Source organism: Gobius niger (genome assembly GCF_951799975.1).
Source record: "Gobius niger genome assembly, chromosome: 10".
Classification (NCBI taxonomy): domain Eukaryota; kingdom Metazoa; phylum Chordata; class Actinopteri; order Gobiiformes; family Gobiidae; genus Gobius; species Gobius niger.
The window spans coordinates 15,117,916-15,145,540 of record NC_136861.1 but is presented as its reverse complement, the minus strand read 5'-3'; the positions used below and the strand labels follow the sequence as shown (position 1 = coordinate 15,145,540).

The 27,625-nt window shown below is 42.6% G+C and overlaps 1 protein-coding gene across 1 annotated transcript in view; it reads left to right on the top strand.

The window, feature by feature from the left end:
• Positions 1–214: 214 nt before the first annotated feature.
• The window catches only part of kcnj19a (potassium inwardly rectifying channel subfamily J member 19a), a 40,609-nt gene continuing 13,198 nt past the window's right edge, over positions 215–27,625 (top strand). The window contains exons 1-2 of the mRNA XM_079564479.1: positions 215–1,253; positions 20,979–21,195. Of these exons, the coding sequence (XP_079420605.1) occupies positions 585–1,253; positions 20,979–21,195 (886 nt within the window). The 5' untranslated portion in view covers positions 215–584. The remainder of the gene's footprint in view (positions 1,254–20,978; positions 21,196–27,625) is intronic.

Below are 27,625 nucleotides of genomic sequence, written 5' to 3'. Positions count from 1 at the left end.
AAAAAAAAAAAAGGTCAACTATGAGCAATCTGTGCACTTATTAGACATGAATGAGCGCTTTAGATTATCAACACGAAACACTAAACGGCGCTGTGATTTACCGGGTCACTTATTAAGAAAATCGTAAATTGGGGAAATGGTAGCGCGGCTGTCTCTCCATCTCCTCGCGCACATATCCAGTCTTGTGTAACTATGCCCTCCTCTTTCCCTGCCCCCCTCTCCTCCCACATCACACGCGCGCACAGACACGCTTCCTCCCATCCTTCTCTACAGTCCGCCACAAGCTGTGAATGGTCAGACAGCTCCAGTCAGTCATATAGTGCCAGGGAGCAGGGCGCACGAGAGCCCACGCGCTCAATCTGATGGCACGTTAAGATTAAAGCACCAAAGTGTACGCGACTGGTGGATATTTTGCAAAACATACACATCCCCTGCTGATGTTACTGATAGGAAGGGGATCTAGTTTGGTTTTTGGATAGGAACAGGCGCGCGCAACAGTGACCATGGCGACTTTTACGCACTGCAGGTAACAAGCGCCAACCATGGATTGAGCGTCTGTATAAAGTCTGTGAGAAAGCAGTGAAATGGCTGCACTTCGGAGGAAATTTGGAGAGGACTACCAAGTGGTCAACACAACAAACCGGGCGCCCTCGTTCTCCGCGCAGGTGAAGAAGAAACGCCAGCGCTTCGTCGAGAAAAACGGACGGTGCAACGTCCAGCACGGAAACCTCGGCGGGGAGACCAGTCGGTACCTCTCGGACTTGTTCACCACTTTGGTCGACTTGAAGTGGCGCTGGAACCTGCTCATTTTCATCCTGACGTACACGATAGCCTGGCTGGTGATGGCGTCAATGTGGTGGATCATAGCGTACATACGCGGAGACTTGTACCGCGGACACGATGCCTCATACACCCCCTGCGTGGCCAATGTTTACAACTTCCCCTCCGCTTTCCTGTTCTTTATCGAGACCGAAGCGACGATAGGTTACGGTCACCGCTACATCACGGAGAAGTGCCCGGAAGGGATCATCCTATTCCTGTTCCAATCTTTGCTGGGCTCCATAGTGGACGCTTTCCTCATCGGGTGCATGTTCATTAAAATGTCCCAGCCGAAGAAGCGCGCGGAGACGCTCATGTTTAGCCAGGACGCGGTGATTTCCCAGCGAGACGGGAAACTGTGCCTGATGTTCCGAGTGGGCAACCTGAGGAACAGTCACATGGTGTCTGCACAGATCCGCTGCAAACTCATCAAGGTAAGCCGACAGCCGTGCGTAATTGTGCCCAAACAGTTTGTCCACGTGAGGCTAAAGTTGTGTGCATTTGATAAACCACATGCGATGGCACTAAAACAGCTCTGGTAATGAAAAACACAGCTTTGCAAAGAGAAATTTGCATGTACAATAAAATACATTAAAGTTCAGAATGACCTGATGCACAGCTGCCACCTCTGGCAACACAGTGTTAGCATACTCCAATTTACCAATCATCCACAAACACAACTATTGTGAACGATGAACAAACGTGTTAATATGGGCAATGGAGCCAGGGAAAGGAAGGATAAAACAGGATTTGTTATTTTGTCTCGTATTTACCGTCATGCTCTGGCCAGATGTATCCAGATGACTTGTTCCAGCTGCCACCTTGCACCAAAGACAAACAGAATATGAATAAGCGTGCCTTGAGTTTATAGAGTGCACCAAAGAAGTCAAGCACAATATGGCAAAAGTGAACAATATAAAGTTAATTTTGTTTATTTGGAAAAATACAAAAACAGTGATCTTTTCCTTCACTATATTAATAAATTAAATCAGCGATATTTCTTATGCTTTCTTACATTACACATCACTGAGCCTTTTCAACAGGGCACAGAGTCACTTTCCGTGAATTAAAGTGACTAAATTAGATTTTAGTGGGGAAGCGGAGGAGAGTTGTGCCAAAGCGTGTCCCTGCTCAGCGCGCACCTTGTTCAACAAAACAGGCTTAACGGGATACGACCATAATCCTCAGCTGCAGCTCGGTGAGGCAGGTGCTTCTTTCAAACGCACAGTCTGATAAGACATCAATATGACTGAATGGAGATCGCAATCTGAATGAACACAATGAAAAAAGAAAGAAATAAAAGGCTGCAATTACTATGGATAAAAAACCTAGGTATAATTAAGACCCCAAAATGCTCTAAATCCACTCATTAGAGATAAAACGCTTATAGTGTGTTTGACTCAAATGCTTGGAACCATAAAGATATTGTTGATATTCATAATTCTCTGCACAGTTGGAGCCATAATTCTCAGAGGCATTTCCTTTTACACATTTCTGTCTGCCCAGTAAGTTGATGTGCTCATTGGCAGCATTAGCACAAATGGGCAGAAAGAGTCCATGTTCACACAATCACTCTCAACAAACTCCGCCCTTGTAGCCACACAGGCATTGGGCGTGCAGCACAAGGGGCCATAAAAAGACAGTATTCACGAGAGCTTGTTTATGCCCATACTCTCCACCAAACACACAGCCACGGAGAGCGGCTGTGGTCGGCCTAATGATGCATCACATCACACATAGAGCAATGCATCAAGGAACCTTTTGCACCATTTGGTTTAAATGGACGGATAGAGAATTACTCCGGAGAAGATCTGTGGCCAATAAAGTAAAAAGAAAAAACATTACTGCAGCCTCTCATATAAGATACCTATATAAACAGGGGCGGACTGGGACTGAAAAACAGCCCTGGACTCTGACCAGCCTGGCCCAAATTAGCGTAATTGTGACTTCCACAAATACATATTTTAACCTCTTACCCCCCGCCTTAACATGAACGAGTGCATTTTCCCCAGTTCTGCTTTTTATTATTATTATTTTGATTGGCATCATCAGCAAAAACAGCGGGAAAGGCGGTCGTAGAAACAGAAGCAAAATCATGAATATAAATAATAAATAATAATGGTCCCAAAATTGAACCTTGTGGTACACCATACTCCACGGAATTCCTTTAGATTCATGTTTTTTTACACTGGGCTTTACCCAAATCTAAAAGCTTCTCGACTGGAGATCAACAATGTAACGCCTCATTTGAAAGCTAAGACCCACAAAAGTGACGGAAACTTTTGGTCACGCCGCCACATTTTTGTCATATTTTTGTTGTTTTTAAATTATTTTTTCCATCATTTTTTGTTTTTTTGTCCGTGTTTTTCTCATGTTTTCAAGTCTTTTTTTCGCTATTTTGATGCTTTTCTTTTTAGCCTTTAGATTTGGGTAAAGCTCGGTTGAGGCGGGACTGGTGGCCCTAGAACCAGTGGCCCTTCTGTGCTCTTCCAGAATGGACATATGGCCAGTCCGCCCCTGTATATAAACTATATACATGGATTGGAGTCATTTTACAAGGGCGCATACCCCAGTGTAAAACAGCCGTGGGTTTTCAAACTAAAATTCAACTGTAACAGATGCACGACGAACCCGCCAACATTCAGCAGCACTGTGTGCCCAAACAATACGAACATCCTGAATGATCAGGTTATTCCATCAACGGATTTCTTCTTCTGTGATGGCACAGGTTTATTCAGAGATGATAATGCCATCGGCCTGACGCTGTGACAGACTGGTTCAGGGAGACGTTATTTTCTCACATGGATTGACCACAACAGAGAGATCTTAACCGCATTGAGAATCTTTGGGCTGTGCTGGAGAAGGCTTTGAGCTGTGGTCACACTCTCCCATCAGCTTTAAAGGAATAGGCCACCGTTTTTTCATACTGAGATATGTTCTTACCTGAGCTTAGACGAGTTGATACGTACGTGCGTGCCCATGGAAGAGCGTGGTAGCTTCCAACTTCACCCCTGTTTGGAGCCATAGGAATACATTGGGAGAGGCCAAATGCAAACAACATCTTTGGTTGTTCTGCCTGACTGAGCGCACGCACAAAGACCAGACAGGTACGCATCAACTCGTCTAACATATTTCAGTATGTAAAAACGGTGGCCTGTTCCTTTAAAAGATCAATGGATAGAAATGAACCTTTTGACGTTGCATAGTTCGTTGAAATAATGCCATTACTGTTGCAAAAGCTAAAGGCAGTCCAACAAAATACGAGACCATGTGACCTTTTTTGGGGGACTGAGCAACACATTGCATGGCACTGCTCAGTCAATATGGGTGTCTGTGCCCTACTTCTTCTGAGCGCTCTGCTCCAGTCAACCTAAAACATGCTCAATTTAACCTGTTTTCAAAGTAAACCTTAGACCCACTAACCAATACCCAAAACAAAAGAGGCATTTGACATTTAAAGTCAGGGTCATTACATCTTTATTTACAGGGGCTAGATGCAAGTTGGCCATTTTTATACTCACTACTGCCACCTCAGGTCTTACGCGTAACTGCAGCTTCTATATTAAGCTCATGCATGACGGCAATTCGGACCCGATTTAACACCTTTTTGAGTGACAGTGCAGGATTTTAGAGGCAGATGTGGGCTCATTCTACACCTTAGGACATTGCTGGAACATGTAGGGGGAGGAAAATACTAAATTTTAACATTTTTAAACTCTGTATAGTCCCCCCCTTTTTCCTGAGTTTCAGAATATCCTTTTAGAAGTGCTTTGTTCTCAGACAGGAGCCTCTTGTGCTTTCAGTGTTAGGGGTAACTGAGCATCCAGAGGAAACAGACACAGGCATGGGGATGACATGCATTCTCCACAAAGCAAGACCCGGCCAGGGAATTGAACCAAGGGCCTTCAGGCTGTGAGGCCCATAATCAGTATAAGCTCAGCTCTGCAGAGTTTTTTTTTAAACACAAAGAATTGAATCCTGAGGTTGAAAGTCTGTACATGTGAAGATTCATTTCTGCTGATTCCTCCCTGCCAGCGATTTTATGAACCCACCTTTCCTTCCGAGAGAAATACAATGCCCATAACCGACTGAAGCGGCTCCAAGGTAACCCCCTATGGTTTCACTCATGCCGCCGTAAAGTACAATAAATACCTCATGTTCCGCGCTCTGCTTTGGATGTTCTTTGTATTTGCGCTGCGGGGCTGTGTGGTCTAACCTTATTCTTTCGCTTCAGAGCCTCCCTCGCCGAGAGTTTTGCCAGAGAAAACTATCAAAGTGAGTCACCGCGCCTGGACAACAAAACCTAGTTATTCTCCAAGAAACCTCCGAGCATTAGGTCTGTAAGCCGCGCCGTTCGCTTTGCAACCTATAAGCGCGGTTCTTACCTTGAACGCACCCGACAGATCTGTGCCAGTGCAGTACATGTGGGGAGGCCATGGTGTTGGGTCTTCAATGAATGCATATGTAAGACTTCCAGACAAAGCAAGACAGAAAGTGAAGAATTTCAATTAACTGCTACATTTTCTCGTCCGTTGGTCAACATTGTGTTTCAGAAATTGTCCATAACGCACTCACTAGCGGAAAATGACCGAGTTCAAGAGCTTAGCATTAAATTTGCCAACCATTTCCAAAAGCTCTTAGCGAATTGTACAGCCACTCCCAGGGGAAATTGAGTTCATGACATTTCTTCTCCTATTTAAAATGAATTCAATTAACAATAAAGTTTGAAAAGTTTGAAAGCGTGCTTGAGATTTGAGTGAGTCTGAACATTTGATTCCCATGTAGGTTTGCATGTTTACGACACTTTGCTGTTTGTGATTGTAAATCTTTTTAGAGGCAGTAATATTTCGAATGATCCCCCGTGTCTCTGGTCGTCTTTGTAGGGACAGGTTCTGCAGTGGTAATTGGGTTCATGGCATTTTCCCCTTAAAAGTGAGACTAATTAAAGTAACACTAAGAAACCTTTTTTTGAATATAAAGCCAACTTCAGACTGAGTAACCTTTTGAGGTTTGTGATGTATCAAACTGTTCTTAGAGATAAGGACTCCAAAGATGATTTACATTGTAGTTCTGTGAATAATGATGGGTCAAATTTGAAGACGCACCTTTTGGTGAGTGTTAATGTTTGAATGAGGCACTGTAAGCAAATGTTATGGCTGTACAGTTGCTCTTTGTTATGTGAGTATGAATTAGTTAAACTCTTACCCCCCGCCTGAACCGAGATTTTACCCAAATCTACAAGCTTCTCGAGCAACAGTGTAATGCCTGATTTGAAAGCTAGCGCCTACAAACATGGCCGTGGCCACATTTTCTTGTCGTGTTTTCATCTCTTTTTTAGGCGCTTTTTGTCATGGTTTTGTCGATTTTTGATGCTTTTTTTGTTGCATTTTTTTGTCACGTTTTCGACACATTTTGGCACTTTTTAATTGCTTTTCCAGCACTTTTTTGGCACTCTTTTGTCACTTTTTGCTGTGTTTTCATCATTGTTTTCATCACTATTTTGATGCCTTTCTTTCAAGATTTTAGATTTGGATAAAGCCACTGGAGTAAATGCGCTCGGTTCAGACGGGGGGTAAGTGCTGTGTCTGTGTTGCATTGGAAAAACGCAGTTTAGACGAGGACAAGACCACATGGTTGAGTCACTACATCGGAGCACATAATTGACTCGGTGCATAACGCCCAAGAAGTGACTTCCTTTTTCGATCCAGCACACCAAAATAAAAGCACCATCTTATTCATTAGTTCAGCAGTTCATAAGTTCAACCTTCTTTCTGCCTAACTATTAACAGACAAAACACTTAAAATGTGTGTATCTAATTATATTCTTGTAATGTTGCAAGTACCTGCTGAACTAATCAATGAGACGAGCTGTGTGCTTTTATTTTGTGCTGGATCGAAACAGGAGGTCACTTCTTGGGCGTCGTTGCTATGATTTGAAGTTATGCACAGAGTCAATTCTGTGTTGCAGACTTCCTTGAGATAAGTCTATAAAAACAGCTGAAACCATTGTGAAGACGGCAGAGTGTACGCAGACTGTTCAGGTTGTGTCTGTATTGTGCTATGTGAGTATTTGAACTGTTAAAATACACTGTGTTGTTACACCTTTTATTCTAACCTGTGTATCTTTAAATGTAATTGGCATTTTAAATAACCTCTTAACTATTAACATTGTCATATAATCATAGACTACACAGAAAACAAATTGAAGATTCTACTTTTCCCACAGCAATTATTGTGGCCAACTTTCCTTTCACAATAATAATAAAACTAAGATCATGATGTCTCTGGTCTCCCGGCTCGAAGCTGACGTCACACTCCTGTTTCGAACTTCTATGTCTCCCTCTTGGTCGATGTTCTGCCAAACCGGACTGACCTTTCATTAGAAGTGGTCATTTTCCACTCTTTCCTCCTCTGCTGATGTCCGGGGAGCAACAGAGACTTTTTTCTTGTATCGTCTGCTCCCACACGACACTCTCTCTATAAAAAAATATGTTTTTGTTTTTGCCTGTGGTGGCAGAAGTAATTTGCACGTCTAACTTAAAGGGTTTACTTGTTTCTTAAGTGAAGGGGCATTGGGAGTAACATTACCCTTTTGACTTGTGTAGAGTAAGGTTTTTTTTTAAATGCAATAACAAGTGTGTCTATGGTTGATGTTTGGATATTTTGGAGCTATCTAGTATGAGACAGTTCGAAGGGTCCGTGCCGTGCTGGTGGATAGAGTGAGTCAGCTGAGTTGAGGTGAAATTGGCAGAGAAAGCCGTGCCTCTCAGCCATTCAGTCCGGATATGCAAGTGGGATAGGGGAATACATTTGAATAGATACATGCAAATTTGATCCACACAGACAAGAGCGAGATTAGGTGACAATGAAGCTCACGGGTTGGACAGCTGTGCTCTGCTGGATTGTTAGTTGAAGGGATAGTATAGAAAAAAGAAGAGAGAGAGACAGAAAGCGAGAGAAAGACTTTTTTTTTTTTTTTTTTTAACCAAACCTTTATTAACGGCTTCCATGTTCACATTCACACCACGTGCTAGTTACAAAAATTTACAACAAATAAAGAGTACACACAAAAGAGATAGACAGAAAGAGAGAGAAAGACAGAGAAAGACAGAAAGAGAGAGAAAGAGAGAGAAAGAGAGAGAAAGACAGAAAGAGAGAGAAAGACAGAAAGAGAGAGAGAGAGAAAGAGAGTGGGCGAAAGAGAGAAAGAAAGAGAGAGAGAGAAAGAGAGAGAGAAAGAAAGAAACAGATAAAGAAAGAGAGAGAGAGAGAAAGAAAGACAGAGAGAGAAAGAGAGAGAGAAAGAAAGAGAGAGAAAGACAGAAAGAAAGACAGAGAGAGAAAGAAAGACAGAGAGAGAGAAAGAAAGAAAGAGAGAGAGAGAGAAAGAAAGAAAGACAAAGAAAGAAAGACAAAGAAAGAAAGAAAGAAAGAAAGAAAGAAAGAAAGAAAGAAAGAAAGAAAGAAAGAAAGAAAGAAAGAAAGAAAGAAAGAAAGAAAGAAAGAAAGAAAGAAAGAAAGAAAGAAAGAAAGAAAGAAAGAAAGAAAGAAAGAAAGAAAGAAAGAAAGAAAGAAAGAAAGAAAGAAAGAAAGAAAGAAAGAAAGAAAGAAAGAAAGAAAGAAAGAAAGAAAGAAAGAAAGAAAGAGAAAGAAAGAAATTTGGCATTGCTGTCCTAGCATTTTGATATGAAGAATTATTCTGGAAACCTGTGTATCAGTGGCTTTCAGTAATGTTTATTGCAGCAAATGCAGCAAGAAATCGTATAATTCAGCTCACATGTAGGTCCATATCCAGTAAAATCCATTTCATTCTTGCTGCTCGTGAACTGCCTGACCCGGGTTTGCTCCAAGACTTACCAAGCGGGACTGTAGCGCAGCGTTCAATTCCCGCCCCCTTTCTGTGCGGAGTTTGCATAATACAAACAAACTTCCATTCCATTTTCAACTAAAATAAAGTGGAAGCGCATTGAGAAAAACGCAGACTTTTTCAAACACAGACTTTCAGAGAGTTTGCTTTGATTAGTCCAGTGTCGGGCGAGCCGCATAAACAGAGCGGATCTTCCCAGGAAGTTTACCCGGATTTGCTTCAAGTGTGAAAGCAGCATCAAAAGAAAAGATTCTGTTCATCTTACGCATGTGGAACAACTTGAGAGACAAGAATCGCACTCATTTCAGAACATGTTTATAGAGGAGGGGCACATTAATGGGACCGCTGAGGAGAGGGACCGGGGAGGTATTTACATGACGGAGACCGGAAAGGACATATGTGAGGTGTGGTCCTACTCCCGAACTTTAGATAACACTATATTCAATTTCCACTTGATAGTAAAATATTCAGAGTTCTGCTAAGTAAACTTGGCTAAGTAAAGTTTTAGTGCACCGCTTGTACTCCTTGAGGTTGAGTAAAGCAGACTTCCAAGCCAGGGGGAGCGTTCACACACGGCCCGCCTGAACTGCAGCTTCACGGAGCCTGCTTGAAAATATGACCCTGGCGTGAGTGGGAGGAAGAGGAAATGGGAAGTGATTGATCATTTCACATAAAACGTGAGCTGTGGCCCGGTCACCATTGATTTGTCCTGTGAATGGTATTTTGATGATTTAAACGGGTAAAGAACTGACCAGAAAAAATTCAGTTTTCCTCCGAGGTTAGATTTTCAAAGCTCTTACCAGTGAATTTCAAATGGAATGCACTTCTGACTATAGGATCTCCGACTTCAGTAACATTTCTAACCTCTGAGTTACAAATAATAAAAAACAAACAAATATGGCACAATGTCGTCCTGTAAAGCAGTGGTTCTCAACCTGTTGGAGTCGAGATCCCTTTATAACAGTTAAAGGGGTTTGTGACCCCCGCTCGGGTCACACTGTGAGAAATAGGAACATTAGCCTACATAATTCTTAAAAAACAAAGAAAAAAACAAATGGCTAAAATGAAATTCATCAAACAACAAACAAATAATGATACTCTGGTAAAATAGCAAACACATGCTACAATAAAATATTAGATTTTATGCTAATTAAATATGTATATTTTATCTAAATGATCTGGCGACCTCCAAAATTTGTCTCGCGACCCCCTTGGGGGTCCCAACTCCCAGGTTGAGAACCACTGCTGTAAACCATAGAAATAAAGAGGAGAAGGGTCGTTCGATTCTTTTTTTTAATGTGGCAAGACTATTGCATAAACTGTGATTAGTAGCAATCCTTAATCCTTATGATCAGACTTGCGTTTGTTGTTATGATGAGTTACACTGGCTGGCGTAATAACATATGCCGGACCAAGATGGCGGCGTGGCGTCCGTATTTCGACGATGGAACGAAGCCACTAAGGACATTTCTCCTATTTGTTTCTATGCTGTAAACTACTACTACTACTACTACTACTACTACTACTACTACTACTACTACTACTACTACTACTACCACAATAGAAATAAAAGCATTATTTTTAAACATCTCTTTCATTCTTCAACACTTAGTTGTGCGTTACCATGGCGCTTGCTAGTGTTTTGGCCTCCAAGAGCATCACACAAAAAGCGCATATACATTATTCCCCAGCATTACCAATAAAAGGCAGGGCACGTATCTGTGTAATAGCCTATTGTCCTCCGAGCGCGTCAGTAACCCCAGAGCTAAAGCGTGACATTACAAGCCACCACATCTTCTGCCTCTTTACACTTTGAGCTCGTGTGAGAGTATTTCCCACCAATCAGAGCGCGCTCAGTCACAACACACTAGACACGTCCAGGGCCAAGAACATTGTGACACCAATCGGAGCGACTTCGGCAGCAAATCACTGCACACACAGTGGAGGACCATTGAGGAAACAGTGGGAAATATACAAAATGTGTATTGTTAAACATCCTGTAGTGGCTTTTCACAATACCTTTGGACATTTTAGCACTTCCAAGAAAAAGTAGTCCCCTTCCTGATCCCTTCAGACGCAGAGGGATCTAAGGTGAGCAGTTAAGCATAAAACTATGGCCCCATCCGAAATGCTTAAATTGGTAAGAGGTCTAGCGCCAAACCGTCAGCGTCCACCATGATAAGGAGCCCCCGAATTGGGCCTGGAAGGAGTTAGGAAGGAGTTAGGAAAAGGAGCCTGTATGCTAATGATCATATTCACTTTAGCATAGGGACCTCTGATGCTAACTCATTGGCTTATGGGATGGCACATAGGATTTTGGTGGAATATTTCATCAGAGTATTTTTTTTATTGCTGTGATGAAGCTGTAGCTGTGGAAGGTAAACCTGAAACAGCTTTTTATCATCATTGTTGTTTTCTGTGTGGCTTCATGTCATTATCGTGGTTTATGTTTGAGTCATTGAAGTCCATAGCCAGGAGTAGGAATGTTTTTGTAGTCCAAGTCTATATGGGTAATGTGTTTTTTCTGAAACAGCTGTTGGTGATGTCACTTCCCCTGTGTTTTCCACCTTGGGTAAGGACGGTCGAATTGGGAAAATGCTGCTGAAACAAACTGCATCGAAAACAGTTGACTCCATGAAAGGTTAAGGTTGAGGAGCTAGGATCAGGACATAGAACAGGGGACCAAGGGTAATTTAGCTGGGGACCAAAATATATCATGGGTGTATTGCCGGGGTCCATAAACTATAAACAAAAGCTGCAGAAAAATATGTTTTGATTGGGAAACACTATTAAGTAAACTTTTTTCAATAAATGAATAATAATGAGCCTGACAGGACTGTATCTTGGCTTACACTTGTATAGTCATTTTTCATTCACTTGGTGGTGGTAAGCTATTGTTGTAGCCACAGCCGCCCAGGAGCAGACTGTCCATTTACCACATGGCTATAATGTGTTGTTTATATCCTGATCTCCTATTATGTCAGTGCCCTCTGCTAGACACGTGTGGAATTCTTTCCTTTCTTTATTTAAGCTGCCCCCTAGTGGCTGGAGTGAGCATTCTGGTTATTTCTTTAAAAATTCATAACGCCGCACAGGAATGAGCAAGAGACTTACTTTTTTTACTACATACTCGCTGTACTGACTTCAAAAACACTTTCCTTTCGAATGTTTGAGCGTCTGGATTGGAACCATGGTCCCGGCAAATAATCTCTATCATCCAATTTTAGGATTGTCCGATCACAGTCATATACTGCAATTTTAGCTCCAAAAATTGGAAGTAGATATTTCCTCTGATTTAACTTTTTCGTTCTTTTTCATTTCTTCACACTCCTGCAAGTCGCCATATTAGTTTTGCCTGTTCATCTCATCCAAACTCTGGTAGATAGCACAATGTCCCAAAGTCTATAGGATATATAGGCAAGTACGGCAGGGCAAGCAATGAATTTTGTGCTTTTGTAGCCCAACATCAATACAAGAACTGTGATTTACTGAACAAAACCTTCAGTGTTTCAGCATCTACAGGAGGCTTCAGGGATTGCACTGTACATTTGTTCATCAGTAAAGATGTATGATGCTTTCAGGCAGTAATTTATTTTGTTCTTTTGTTGCATTGTGTTTGTGCTGACCACACTGGCACTGTGAAAAACACGTCTGTAATGTAATCTGCGCCTTCAGGAGAAGGTGGCAAATGATGAACAGCGCCTCCTCAGTCACTGATGCTTTTAGCTGAGTCATGGGGCCACAATATATCATTAATCTGCACGTCTCCATACTATAAATGTGTGGTATTACAGACATTTTAAAAGCAAGCAAAACCTGGTTATAAAAACAAAACAAAAAACACCAAACTATTGGGAGTGCGGAAGGTTTCATCAACAGTCATTTGGTGAAGTGCACTTGTTGTGTTGTCGCTTTTAGGGAACTATGACATGTAAATAATAGGGCTTGAATTTTCAAGTACCACTTAGCACAGCCGGATAAAAAGCAGAGGTATTTACTGGAAAAATAACAGCAAACAGCTTCATTCATGCAGTTTTAAGTTATGGATACAGACGGCCTCACTTAAATCGCCCATATATGGTCATGTTTGAAGCAGTTGAGGGGGAAAACAAAAATAATAATAAGAAAATAATCTATATTTCTATAATTACTCCAAAACTACTTTAACAAATGCTGAATTATGAATATTGTTTTCTACTAAATAAAGATGCAAAGACATGAAGAGGAGCAAAGTGGTTCAACAGCCCATAAATACATAAATAACAGAGAATGCTAATGCTTCATGTTAGCATCATGCTACATGCTAATGCTAGCTATGACTGCCGTTTTTTCTCTTCTGCTGAACAATCTGCTGAGAAAAAAACATCCATATGGGTCTGATTTAGACATGACTTTATTTGTGTGTATAAATAAGTTAATATTCCACTAGAAAAGGGCTAGAAAGGGTGAAAAAATGGTGTTCCCAAAAGATATTTCCTTCCCCCTTGGCGAGGCCACGCCCCCTTCTATGACACGATGCCGTCTGTACCCGTCCTGTTCACTTTGGCTGTTTCTTCCTCTTTACCAAAGCTCTTTATGTTTGCTTTGAAATGTATTTAATCGTCATAAATCATCTCCTTTTATGTGTGTGATTTATGTGCAATACAACATACAAATTCCTTCCGATAGACTTGTAAGCCCATCATTTTCTGTAAAGAAGCATGTTACACAACTTTTTGGTGCACTGGCTCTAGTGTGGTATGAGGAATTAAACCTCAAAGCTCTTGTAAACCTTGTGCCAAGAATCTGTCCAAAAGAACAGTGGCCATGTTTGATTCTGCTCGGGGCTGTGTACTGCTTTCTCTGGCTTCGCTTGTTATGTGTCAAATTCTCTCTCTTTTTTCCCCTGTTTTATTACAGCCTACAAGACACTATTACAGAAATCAATGCAGACATCTCATTTAAAGGAGCATTTCTGGATTTTCAAGAATAAGGGGTATTGTAACTGCAATAGGCAATCTTAATAACCTCTGTGACATTTTTATTTGTCTGTGGCTTTATGTAGCTCTTCACTGGAGGCGGCTGCAGTGGGTCCAATGGAGGAGGATTTAGCAAAACAGGTTTGGTGGGATAAAATAACGACCGTGTCCATTATCGCACCAGAATACGAGCGATCGCGATGTCGTTACATCCGTTGGCCGTGGTAGGCATTTTACATTTACATATTTGATAAGCATTTTACTAAAATGCTATGATCAGCAAAAACAATGTCCATAAACAGGGCATTGCTTCTCTTGCGCTGTAACAGATCTATCATTTTATAAAACCGAGTTAGAGGCCTGTATGCATCAGCTGTTGCCTACCGTTCACCAAAACATCCGGCGAAAATCGCGGAAGTAAACGATCGCTCGTATTCACCTCATTTATCGTGCAATTGATGAATATGTTTAGACCAGGGGTGCCCAAAGTGGTGCCCGCAGGCCAAATTTGGCCCGGTGAAACAACTCTGTTGGCCCGCCAGAGGGTGACCTGTTTTTGTGCTGTGTGTGGTTAATACTAATTCTCCCATTTATTCTCAATCGTCAAATTGGGGGCGCTGTTTCACTCCTTCCGCAAAGTTAAGGAAACACTGTTGTGGTGTCTTGGTATTTATCAATTACAGAGCGTTGTAGCATCAACTTTCCCAGTTTTCCAACTTGCAGAGGATGTTGACATCAACAATGTTGATTAGTCAGTATGTTAAAAATTGACTTATAAAAGAATTTATACTGAACTGACACTTTCAAAATGACCTAATGTGGCATTTTCTTTGAGTTAAGTATTATTATTTGCAGTTATATGTTTTTCACGCTTGACATTGCCGTGTTTGGCCCGTGACCCACCGGGGTTTTGGCCCTCGGAGACAAAAAGTTTGGGTACCCCTGATTTCGACAAAGAACAGCAAACATAGTGGTGCAGGTGAAGAACATTTAGTCCTCAGAGTTGCTTGCGTAAGGTTAAGGAAATATGTCCACTGCATCTTTACTGCCAATCTGTAAGGAGAAAGGGATAGCAAGTAATCACCGTGGGAAACTCTTGGCCTGTAAACAATTCATTTAGATTGTCTTTTGTTGATGTTTCAAACCCTTATGTCTACATTTCGAGAAAAGTGTGTCAAAGAGAGAGAGAGAAAACGTGTCGACATTGGAAGCACAGAAAGCTGCCCGAGGGTCCGTGAAAGAAGCTTTTCCTGTCAACACCCCCCAATAGCCATCCATCTTAGTAATCTTAAGCGGCCCTGACAGAACGTGAGAAGTAGCATTTCCGTAAGCTATAGCCTTTGATAACCCCTGCACATGTAGAGGATGCCAAACGGTAATCAGCCACCCCTAAGCACCTGACAAGTGAACAATGGCCCCGCGACGTGACAGTGGAGCTCCCCACAAGGAAAAACAACTCATTGATATGCACGGGAGATAAAAATAGGCATGTTTTCCGGCTATGTCAAGGATGCTCGTGCGCTCCATTCATAATTTGTGTTTGACTAATATAGAGCAATGTCATGAAGAGGTCATGGGGATGGTAGAGCAGACTGAGAGGGACTCAGTCAGAGGTGCTTGGTTTATGTTGACTTCAGTGTGGAAACCTAGTGCTGTTGGGTTGAATGGGTGGCATGCACATAACAGATCTTTTATTTATCTCGGGTTGTTTTTTATTCATTATTTGGGTTAATTTGATTTCTTGTGGATCTAGCAACGAAGTGTCCATTCATTCAAGTATATCTTTAAAATAATGTATGACTTTCAGTTGTTTATATTTGTGTATTTTGAGTTTAGTTTATTTGTTTATTTGAGCAGTTAAAGGGACTAGATGCAAGTTGGTCATTTTATACTCACTACTGCCACCTCAGGTCATACGTGTAACTGCACCTTCTTTATATTAAGCTCGTGCATGACGGCACTTCGGACCCGAATGAACAGCTTTTTGAGTGACAGTGCAGGATTTTAGAGGCAGTTGTGGTGAACCGGTCTGGGCTCATTCTACACATTAGGAAATGGCTGGAACATGAATGGGGAGGAAAATACCTAATTTTAACATTTTTAAACTCCCTATAGTCCCTTTTAACATTCTACTCAAAAGGAGTGGGCCAAAGCAAGAGCTTATAAGTGCCCACCCCCAAAATCCATACAGTAAAATAATACAAAGGACTATAGTGCAAAAGGAACATAGTGCAAAGGAAAAAAACTACAAGGAAACAACAGCAAAAAAAATAGATTATACTCGAAGTATCTGATCATGGTAGAAAAGACCATTTACAGATGGCATTTACATAAGTCATTACATAACTGAAACACTGTATAAATCTTCCACAAAGGAGTAACACTGTATACAAAACAATAATTCTACCTAAGGTGCCGCATCAGTCGCATGCACGACCCCTGCAGCACGCACACATACACACAACATGCATGTTTATAAATGAACCGTGTCCTGTAGTTACATTATCAATCATACAATTATACAATTAACGAGTTTTGATTTGCCTCATTTGCAAAAGAAAACCTTACACTTCAAAGTGGCTATATTTTAACACAGACCAAACTAACAAACTCTTATTTGAAATATTCACATAATTAATCAACATAATCAATTAACAGAATTTATTAGAAACGAAGCACAACTACAACAGCTGTCTTGTTTTATGTACAATGTCTAGTACAAAGTGAGTAACAAAAGGTGATCAATAACAACTTTCTTTCAGATGGCCATCAATACCAAACAATGTTAACATAACCAAAAGTCACTCATTGTATGTTAAAAAGGCACATTAAAGGGGCTGGAAGCAAGTTCGTCATTTTATACTCACTACTGCCACCTCAGGCCATATGCGTAACTGCACCTTCTATATTAAGCTCGTGCATGACAGCAATTCGGGCCGAAGTGACACATTTTTGAGTGTCCGTACAGGATTTTAGAGGCAGTTGTGGTGAACAGGTCTGAGCTCATTCTACACATTAGGACATGGCTGGAACATGTAGGTGGAGGAAAATACTTAATTTTAACATTTTTAAACTCCTTATAGTCCCTTTAATATACATATTGTACTGTTGCTGGGTTGCAGGTTCTAGAATGTGATGATGTCATCGGACCCAACGGGGGGCAGGAGCCAGTTTTTCCTATTAACAGCACTACACTTTCACAAGTCTTAGCTAAAAAGAAAATATATGAATTTAAAAAATCATCATTAATATCAGTCAGTGCATGATCTCTCTGTACAAGACCAAAAATTTCCTCAAAAAACAAATAATTTTTCCTCTATTTAATAGTATTGGCCTTTAGAACTCTGTGATGTCACCTGCAACCCAGCAATACATATTATATTCCGTGATCTTGCAACTTCCCTGTTGTCATTACCATCCTCAATATTCCTTTTTGTCTTTTATTTATTTTTGTCTATTGTTATTTATTTTATGTGCAATATGATGTAAGCCCTAACACTGGTGGATTGATTGTATTAAGCTACACTGGAATATATCAGTATCAGAACTGTTGGAAGGTAGAAAGAGGATTGATAACAGTGGCGGGACCAATAGGAAGACTTTATTGTCCTTTGCATTTGATCCATCCTTCAACGGAGAATCCCATCAGGAGCAGTGAGCGAACCCAAAGCAGCGCCCAGAGACCCACCTCCCTCCACATCTACTACAGGTTCTTGGTCAGATGCTGCTGACTGTGCATGCTGTGGGTTGACGGGGACACTTGGGGAACTACACAAAGAAAGACCCACAATCCGAGAATCAGGCCAAGGACTCTCTTGCTGTAAAGTTTGTGTAGTTTCTCTGTCATCCAGGATTTAGATAAGAGGATGAGGAAAAACTGTATTGTATTGTGTCAATCCCACCAGAGACAGAACCTCATCTTTGACACGGCTTAAGGATACTGCATTCAAACAATAAAACAATTTACACATCATAGAGTGATTTTCCTTATGTCGTCGACTGGCCTGGGTTGATTGAGTTGACTTTTCTTCTCACTTTTGTCTTCAGAAACTGGTTAGACCACAAGCTAGAGGCCGATCGGCTCCTCCAATTTCCACAATGCCCAAAAGCTGCATGGGCTTTATAATTATCATCAGTTGTGTTGTCTCTCGAGATGCTCCATAATTTCCTGTCAAGTGCTTTCTTTTACAAAACACAGCAAAGCAAGAAAAAAACAAACTCAAAAGCTGCCGAATTTGCCTTAATACATCGTCATCCTCCCATTCGGGTTAATCAAAGAGCAAAAAGCAATTTCAGTTTAACAATAGTCCACAGAAAAGGGAAAAAAACAAAACATTTTCTTGCAGCAAATGACAATGAAAAATAGAACGGCCTTTGTTGGTTTTATTTTGGGCTTTACCACTAGAACAAAAAGATGGCAGTCAGGTTATTGAGAAGGGGCTGTGCGCGGATTGTGGGACATTGTAGTGATGTAGAAAGAGTGAGTGTAGGCGGGCAGTGGGCGGCCAGGCCTGACGCATCCGGATGATTGGTTGTAGGTTGTATTTCCATGAATAGAAATTTTATCTTTTGTCATTTTTGTGGTCTATCCTTATTCAGTTTGTCTATTTTGGGGAAGTTTTTTGGGGTAATTATGTGTGTAAAGGAATCAATCAAGAACGGCGTATTGTTTTCTTATTGGCTTCTTTGTTTTGATTCATAATCATTTGACATAAGATTCCAAGTCCAAAAATACTGTGCAAAGAAATGAAGTTCACGGGTTCGTAAGCTCTCATTTGTAAAGGAGTTTTTCCATCATTAAATATTCTTAAGCCGAAGATTCTGAGGTGACAGGTGAAACTTCCCAGTACAGTTTTGGTTTAGGACAGGCCTTCTCAAACTCAGGACTAGGGTCCGGATGCGGACCTCGAGGTGATTTGGTCCGGACCCTGGTGGCGTCTCTGTGCTGTGAATTTTGTTGCCAAAGCAGAGCTGGTTGAAGTTGTAGCTTTGGCGCGCAGTTACTTGCAGTAACTCTGGTTCTCTGAATGTGCACGGTCTTAAGCAAATTGGGCGACTCACAGGCTAATTCTCAGTGGTCAGACAGAAATAACCGTCAGATGCAGGTTTCAGTTAGTTTTAAATCAGTGGTTCCCAAACTGTGGGTCAGGGACCATAAGTGAGAGAATGTGACCATTTGCCATTTACCATTTTAAAATGTATTGTAGTCCTAAATCCCAGTCTCACAGTGGGTTAGTGGTTAGTGGTTCTCACACAGAGGGACAGGGCCTGAATTGAGGTAATTATTTCCCACTTCTGCCCTGCACTACTGCACAGTGGAACCGTCTTTGACCGTAAACGTGTTCGCTCTTCGTCGAATAACCATGGGATGCGTACTGTGGGTGGATTTTTGCTTAGGGCCCCAGAAGGGCCAGCACCCAAGGTGGTTTGGAATTGAAAATAAAATATTGCAGTGATCTGGATAAATCTAAACAGAAATATGAAGAAATGAACTCCAATCACAACTGTCTGAGTAATTTATTTATTTAGATCACTGTATTTAGATCAGTCCCTTTGGACCACAATTTAGGAGCACGTTTTAGGAGACAGGCAGTGCCATGTCTCTCATTAGAACTTTTTTTTTATAAATTCCAATATTATGCTTTTTTGTAAATGTAAAAATGCACTCTGATAATTAAGTATTAATTAACAACCGGCAAAAGTCATTTTTTTCAGGTTTTGGGCCAAACTGGTTGCTGAACAAGAAAAAATGTATCTAATCTTCATGATAACATGTTTAAATATTGCACTGATACAATGTTTCAATGCAAAAAGGACCTTTTTCTCAAAACACATTTTCATCATCATTGTAGAGACACTATCTCTGTCAGTAGCTCCTGAAGACAGTTTTGGACTGAACAATATTTTGAAGATTTTTTCAGAGGGATTTTTTTATATCTAATTCCTAGCCTGATTTATTGAGCAAGACACTTCACCCGCCTTATCTCCAGTGTCTGTGTACACTGGTGTATGAATGAGAGAGTGAATGGGTGACTGGTTCCTCACTGTAAAGCGCTTTGGAGCCTGATAAAGGTAGAAAAGCACTATATAAGTTGAGTCCATTTACCATTATTTTAGTGCAATGAGCACTTTTGGTTTTGTTTAAGAATACATTTTTCGGACCTTTTACTACAGTGAATTTAATTTTTCAGACCTTTTGATTTAAAGTTTGAGAGCCCCTGGTTTAGGAGAATTTACAGAGGCTTAAAATGATTTCAGAGTAGTTTTGCTTGAGATAGGCAAGATTTTGATTCAAAAACAAAAAGTTATGCAATTGGCAAAATGGAAAAAAGGGCAAAGTCATAAAGAAATAAATTGGAAAAGTTTTGTTTTTCATTGTAAGACAAACTCTTGATCCATGCCAGGTCCAATTTGCTGAAGGGTTCAGCACGTCCTCAGGAAGCTGAACTCTTCCCTCCCTCTATTACACAATATTGTGTACATATATTTTTAAATATTGTGTTTTATCTAAATGTACAAAATTACATAAAGATCGTGTTGTGCCTGGTTTAGCGTTACCTCATTTTGTCCAGACAGAAACTTACATAAGTTCAAAAACATCAGGAGTTTGTTAGGCCTCCGAAGTCTTCACATCAAAATGCGGTCTTTAAAAAGAAGTCGCGCGGTGCTGCCTTGAGGACAGAAATAATGATGTATCTCTTTGTTTGTCGTGCTGCTACTCTAACGACCAATGGATTTCATCCATTGGTTATCGGAGCTAAGGTTGTCACGAATAAACAAAATTACTCTCTACAAAAGGCTGGGTTTTAGGCTACAAAGCTGCATTTATAGAGAAACTAAAGCAAGATGAAACAACACATCTCAGGTCGTAATGTTATTCATGCAATTAAAGTCATCCGCCTCAGTTAACGGTTAACATTGCGGGGGTTTGTGTTTGAGGCCCGCCCACAACCTCCAAAGCAGTCAAAGAGAGAGTAACCAAGGCTAAGAGCAAATATTAGGCCTCAGGCAGGGTTTATTGCATTTTTATTTGAAATTAATTAATAGACAAAGCCACTCGGATTAGAAGTGAAACCTATTTAGGTCACGCTTCACTTAAAGCACAATAACAGCATGGTAATATTGTGGAAGTCAAATGTTAGCTGGAAAAGTAAGGGATAAATTGATTTTCCCTGCCATATTCTCATATTATTGTCAAGAAAATGTTCCCTGATAATTTACAGTTTTCATACTTGGTTCGAGATGTAATTCATATTTATTACAATGGCGTCACATCCTATCATCATACTGTGATACTACAATTGTCTCTCCCTCCTCTGTCCTGTGGTCTTTAGTCACGGCAGACCCCAGAGGGAGAGTTCCTGCCCCTGGACCAGTGCGAGTTGGACGTGGGGTTCGGGACGGGCGCGGATCAGCTCTTCCTGGTGTCTCCTCTCACCATCTGTCACGAGATCAACACCAAGAGCCCCTTCTTCGACCTGTCCCAGCGCTCCCTCATGAACGAGCAGTTTGAGATCGTCGTCATCCTGGAGGGCATCGTGGAGACGACTGGTGAGTCCAGCTGTTTTATGTAGGATCCGTTTTGAAGCTTTTTAAAAATGTGTTTGGAAATCATATACTTCATTGCTTATGGACGACAGTAACTTAGTTTTTTTTTTTTTTTTCAATCCCAGCTTCTACCAATTTTTTCTGTGTGCACTGGTAAATTAATAACATTTATTATATGGCTTCACAATGCAAGTAGAACGCTCCATTGACTTGAATGGGATTTTCCAACGTTCCACGGGTCATTATTTTCTGATTGAGAACCAATTGCAACGGTGTTCTTGCTTGTAATACAGGTCTTTCATATCACTCCGCACGTAGTAGTAGCGGACACTATCTCTGTCCTCATCCCTGCGAGAGAAGTTGGGGGAATCGCTCGTGAAGTTAACGGGAGTCCGACTTTCAACTTACCCAGTAGCTAGGCTAGCAATAAGTAGCTAGCCTTGCTGCTACTAGCCTAGCCACACTGCCTGGAATCATAATAAACGTTGCCAAGAAACGCACAAACTTTTTGGAAGTACAGTATTTGCCGAAATCATTAAATAAACCTTTCGGCCTTCATAAAAGTGTATGAAGTTTATTTTGTGTGTTCAGTTGGGCGTATTATAAGTGGGATAATGTGTAGAACGCTGGTCATTATGGGGAAAATGAGTACCTTCAGGTTCGCCCTGTCGGTACTTATTTTCCCGATAATAAAAATAATAATAATAATAATAATTAAAGCCGCAAGCGGCATTTAGAGGCCCTCGCGAGCAGCGTTGGCCGGTTGGCGCACGCCGTCGCACGCCACCGCAATAACCGGGGGGCGCTAACGCGCCCTACGCTGTTAAAATGACGCTACCACCGTCCGTTGAGTTTATAAAAGAGCAAAAGCAAGAAATGGCGCCTTTGGCGCCAGATCACGCGATATTTCCCAAAATGGCCGACTTTGTGTGGGTTGCCTAGCAACCGCGTAATGTACTTTTTTGTTCGGATAGTCATGACGCACGTGTGTACCAATTTTGGTTTGGCTACGCCAAACTTTATATCGGGTCGTTGCCATGGCAACACGGTGGGAAAATGGGCGTGGCCATAATTTATTTTTTGATCGGAGTCACGTGACGGATGTCTGTGCCAAATTTTATTTGTCTACGACAAATTTTACTTTTTTTCTCCATTCATTTTTATTTGGTGCTCTGCAGGGGGCGCTATCGCGCCCATTTTCAAAATTCCCATATCAAAACATCCGGGGCCGACGACTCGACCAACGATTCAAGTTACACTAAAATCAGCCAAAGTATGTGCGAGTTATGACTCTTCGAAGGCGACGGCGAGCGCCGAAAACGAACGCCAAATTCATGGCGTTGCCATGACAAAACCGGAAATCCTATTAGAAAGTTTTTAATAACTTTTAATGCCCCACATGTGTAGATGATCTGGAGCGACCGGGGAGTCGCTGCGTTCAACGCCCTAGGACGAGTTCGTTCAAATGCGAGGGCACGAAAAGGCGCCTTCGGCGCCAGGTCGCTCTTCTGGCCAATATGGCCTCCGTACAGATGGTTGCCTAGCAACCGCGTAATATGTTTTTTTTTTTGGTTCCATGTGACCAATCACTGTGCCGAATTTTTTTCGTCTACGACGAACTAAAATTTTCGGGGTTTTCGGGATTTTGGGGGGTCTGGCCATAGGCCGCAATGTTAACGTGGTTTTTCCAGGGGGCGCTGACGCGCCATTTTTTTGAATTTTTGAAATTTGGAGATGTGAAAGTTTTTTTTTTCACCTAATTGAATTTTGGGCAAAAATTCAGGACTTTTCGTCGGTGGGAAAGTGGATTTTGGGGGGGAGAAGAAAAATAATAATAATAATTAAAGCCGCAAGCGGCATTTAGAGGCCCTCGCGAGCAGCGTTGGCCGGTTGGCGCACGCCGTCGCACGCCACCGCAATAACCGGGGGGCGCTAATGCGCCATACGTGGTTTTGCTATCGCTGCCACCCTCCGTTGAGTTTATAAAAGAGCAAAGGCAAGAAATGCGCCTTTGGCGCCAGATCACGCGATATTTCCCAAAATGGCCGACTTCGTGTGGGTTGCCTAGCAACCACGTAATGTACTTTTTTGTTCGGACGGTCATGACGAAGGTGTGTACCAATTTTGGTTTGGCTATGCCAAACTTTGTTTCGGGTCGTTGCCATGGCAACACGGTGGGAAAATGGGCGTGGCCATAATTTACTTTTTGATCGGGGTCACGTGACGGATGTGTGTGCCCAATTTTTTTTGTCTACGACAAAGTTTACTTTTTTTCCCTATTCATTTTTATTCGGTGCTCTGCAGGGGGCGCTATTGCGCCCATTTTCAAAATTCCTATATCAAAACATCCGGGGCCGACGACTCGACCAACGATTCAAGTTACGGTAAAATCGGCCACAGTTTGTGCGAGTTATGACTCTTCGAAGGCGACGGCGAACGCCAAAAACGAACGCCAAATTCATGGCGTTGCCATGACAAAACCGGAAATCCTATTAGAAAGTTTTTAATAACTTTTAATGCCCCACATGTGTAGATGCTCTGGAGCGACCGGGGAGTCGCTGCGTTCAACGCCCTAGGACGAGTTCGTTCAAATGTGAGGGCACGAAAAGGCGCCTTCGGCGCCAGGTCGCTCTTTTGGCCAAGATGGCCGCCATACTGTTGGTTGCCTAGCAACCGCGTAATATCTTTTTTTTTTTGGTTCCATGTGACCAATCACTGTGCCGAATTTTTTTCGTCTACGACGAACTAAAATTTTCGGGGTTTTCGGGATTTTGGGGGGTCTGGCCATAGGCCGCAATGTTAACGTCGTTTTTCCAGGGGGCGCTGACGCGCCATTTTTTTGAATTTTTGAAATTTGGAGATGTGGAGGTTTTTTTTTTCACCTAATTGAATTTTGGGCAAAAATTCAGGACTTTTCATCAGTGGGAAGTGGCCGAAACGGCCTCCGGGGGGGGAGAAGAAAAAAAATAATAATAATAATAATAATAATAAGAAAAACCCTTACAATAACAATATAGCGCCGCCTCCGGCGGCCCATCTTTATATCGTCGGAAAGGTCTCACGTCCAGTAACCCACCCGTAAGGTTCATTGTCAAATACGAGCGCGTTGCGCTCGTATTTTACCACTTCTTTGTCAATATTTCTTAATGCGTTTTTTTTTCAGATTTTTTTGCGAGCAACAACAAATATGCCGCTTTCGCGGCAAACACCTATATCATTGGATAGGCCTCGATGCCCTGAGTCACTCTAGTAGTGTTTTGGGCATTGGGAAGTGGCCATGGTCGATGACGAGCGCGTTGCGCTCGTCATCGACTACTTTCTTGTCAATGTTGCGCCTTCACTGGATTTTTCACCTTTTTTCACACGAGCAGTTACAAATGTGCCGCTTTCGCGGCACACGCCTATTTCACCGGACAGGGCGTGGTGCCGGGAGTCCCCCATTACTGTCTAATGCATGGGGAGCGCTCCGCGCTCTGTTTCTTGAGCGCTGCGCGCTCTTTTCGGGACGTGCGCTACGCGCACGTCTTTCTTCAGTGCGCTCCGCGCACTGCCGTACAATTACAATAGGCCCGAGCCCTGCCAGGCCGCTCGGGCCTAATTAAAGCCGCAAGCGGCATTTAGAGGCCCTCGCGAGCAGCGTTGGCCGGTTGGCGCACGCCGTCGCACGCCACCGCAACAACCGGGGGGCGCTGCCGCGCCCTACGTGGTTCTGCTGTCGCTGCCACCCTCGGTCGAGTTTATAAAAGACCAAAGGCAAGAAATGCGCCTTCGGCGCCAGATCACGCGATATTTCCCAAAATGGCCGACTTTGTGTGGGTTGCCTAGCAACCACGTAATGTACTTTTTTGTTCGGAACGTCACGACAAAGGTGTGTACCAATTTTGGTTTGGCTACGCCAAACTTTATTTCGGGTCGTTGCCATGGCAACACGGTGGGAAAATGGGCGTGGCCATAATTTACTTTTTGATCGGGGTCACGTGACGGATGTCTGTGCCAATTTTTTTTTGTCTACGACAAAGTTTACTTTTTTTCCCCATTCATTTTTATTCGGCGCTCTGCAGGGGGCGCTATCGCGCCCATTTTCAAAATTCCCATATCAAAACATCCGGGGCCGACGACTCGACCAACGATTCAAGTTACAGTAAAATCGGCCACAGTTTGTGCGAGTTATGACTCTTCGAAGGCGACGGCGAACGCCAAAAACGAACGCCAAATTCATGGCGTTGCCATGACAAAACCGGAAATCCTATTAGAAAGTTTTTAATAACTTTTAATGCCCCACATGTGTAGATGATCTGGAGCGACCGGGGAGTCGCTGCGTTCAACGCCCTAGGACGAGTTCGTTCAAATGCGAGGGCACGAAAAGGCGCCTTTGGCGCCAGGTCGCTCTTCTGGCCAAGATGGCCACCATACAGATGGTTGCCTAGCAACCGCGTAATATCTTTTTTTTTTTGGTTCCATGTGACCAATCACTGTGCCGAATTTTTTTCGTCTACGACGAACTAAAATTTTGGGGTTTTTCGCTATTTTGGGGGGTCTGGCCATAGGCCGCAATGTTAACGTGGTTTTTCCAGGGGGCGCTGACGCGCCATTTTTTTTAATTTTTGAAATTTGGAGATGTGAAAGTTTTTTTTTTCACCTAATTGAATTTTGGGCAAAAATTCAGGACTTTTCGTCGGTGGGAAGTGGCCGAAACGGCCTCCGGGGGGGGAGAAGAAAAATAATAATAAGAATAAGAAAAACCCTTACAATAACAATATGGCGCCGCCTTCGGCGGCGCATCTTCCTATCATCGGAAAGGTCTCACGTCCAGTAACCCACCCGTGAGGTTCATTTTCAATTACGAGCGCGTTGCGCTCGTATTTTACCTCTTCTTTGTCAATGTTTCTTAATGCGTTTTTTTTTCATATTTTTTTGCGAGCAACTACAAATATGCCGCTTTCGCGGCAAACACCTATATCATTGGATAGGCCTCGATGCCCTGAGTCACTCTAGTAGTGTTTTGGGCATTGGGGAGTGGCCATGGTCGATGACGAGCGCGTTGCGCTCGTCATCGACTACTTTCTTGTCAATGTTGCGCCTTGCCTGGATTTTTCACCTTTTTTCACACGAGCAGTTACAAATGTGCCGCTTTCGCGGCACACGCCTATTTCACCGGTCAGGGCGTGGTGCCGGGAGCCCCCTTATTACTGTCTAATGCATGGGGAGCGCTCCGCGCTCTGTTTCTTGAGCGCTGCGCGCTCTTTTCGGGACGTGCGCTACGCGCACGTCTTTCTTCAGTGCGCTCCGCGCACTGCCGTACAATTACAATAGGCCCGAGCCCTGCCAGGCCGCTCGGGCCTAATAAGAAAAACCCTTACAATAACAATATAGCGCCGCCTGCGGCGGCCCATATTTATATCGTCGGAAAGGTCTCACGTCCAGTAACCCACCCGTGAGGTTCATTGTCAAATACGAGCGCGTTGCGCTCGTATTTTACCACTTCTTTGTCAATATTTCTTAATGCGTTTTTTTTCCAGATTTTTGTGCGAGCAACAACAAATATGCCGCTTTCGCGGCAAACACCTATATCATTGGATAGGCCTTAATGCCCTGAGTCACTCTAGTACTACTTTCTTGTCAATGTTGCGCCTTCACTGGATTTTTCACCTTTTTTCATGCGAGCAGTTACAAATGTGCCGCTTTCGCGGCACACGCCTATTTCACCGGACAGGGCGTGGTGCCGGGAGTCCCCCCATTACTGTCTAATGCATGGGGAGCGCTCCGCGCTCTGTTTCTTGAGCGCTGCGCGCTCTTTTCGGGACGTGCGCTACGCGCACGTCTTTCATCAGTGCGCTCCGCGCACTGCCGTACAATTACAATAGGCCCGAGCCCTGCCAGGCCGCTCGGGCCTAATAATAATAATAATAATAATAATAATAATAATAATAATAATAATAATAATAGTAATAATAATAATGCATTAGTCTTATATAGTGCTTTTCCAGACGCTCAAAGTCGCTTCACAATTTCGAGCATTATTCATTCACTCCATACTCGGTGATGGTGAGCGAGGCAACCAGTCTGTGCACATCAGCCACCACCACCAACCACTCACTCACTGCATTCGCTAGGCTTCCAGGAGTTCCAAAACGGTCTCCCATCCAAGTCCTGCCAGGCCCTTCCCTGCTTAGCTTCCAAGGTCTGACGGGATCGGGCAGAGCAAAGGCGGTCTGGCCATAATGACCAGCATTCTATACATTATCCATTACGTAAGTGCTTTGAGTCCCCCATGTAGATGACCGTTGAAAGTGACTGTACCAATTCATAAAGCCACACTGCGGAACATTACCAACTTTCTGTTGCTGTGCCACAAGATGAACCAAAAGTGACCCCAATAATCAGACAGACACTGACAATAACAACAGCTATGTGCTGTACTCCCTTGTATGCG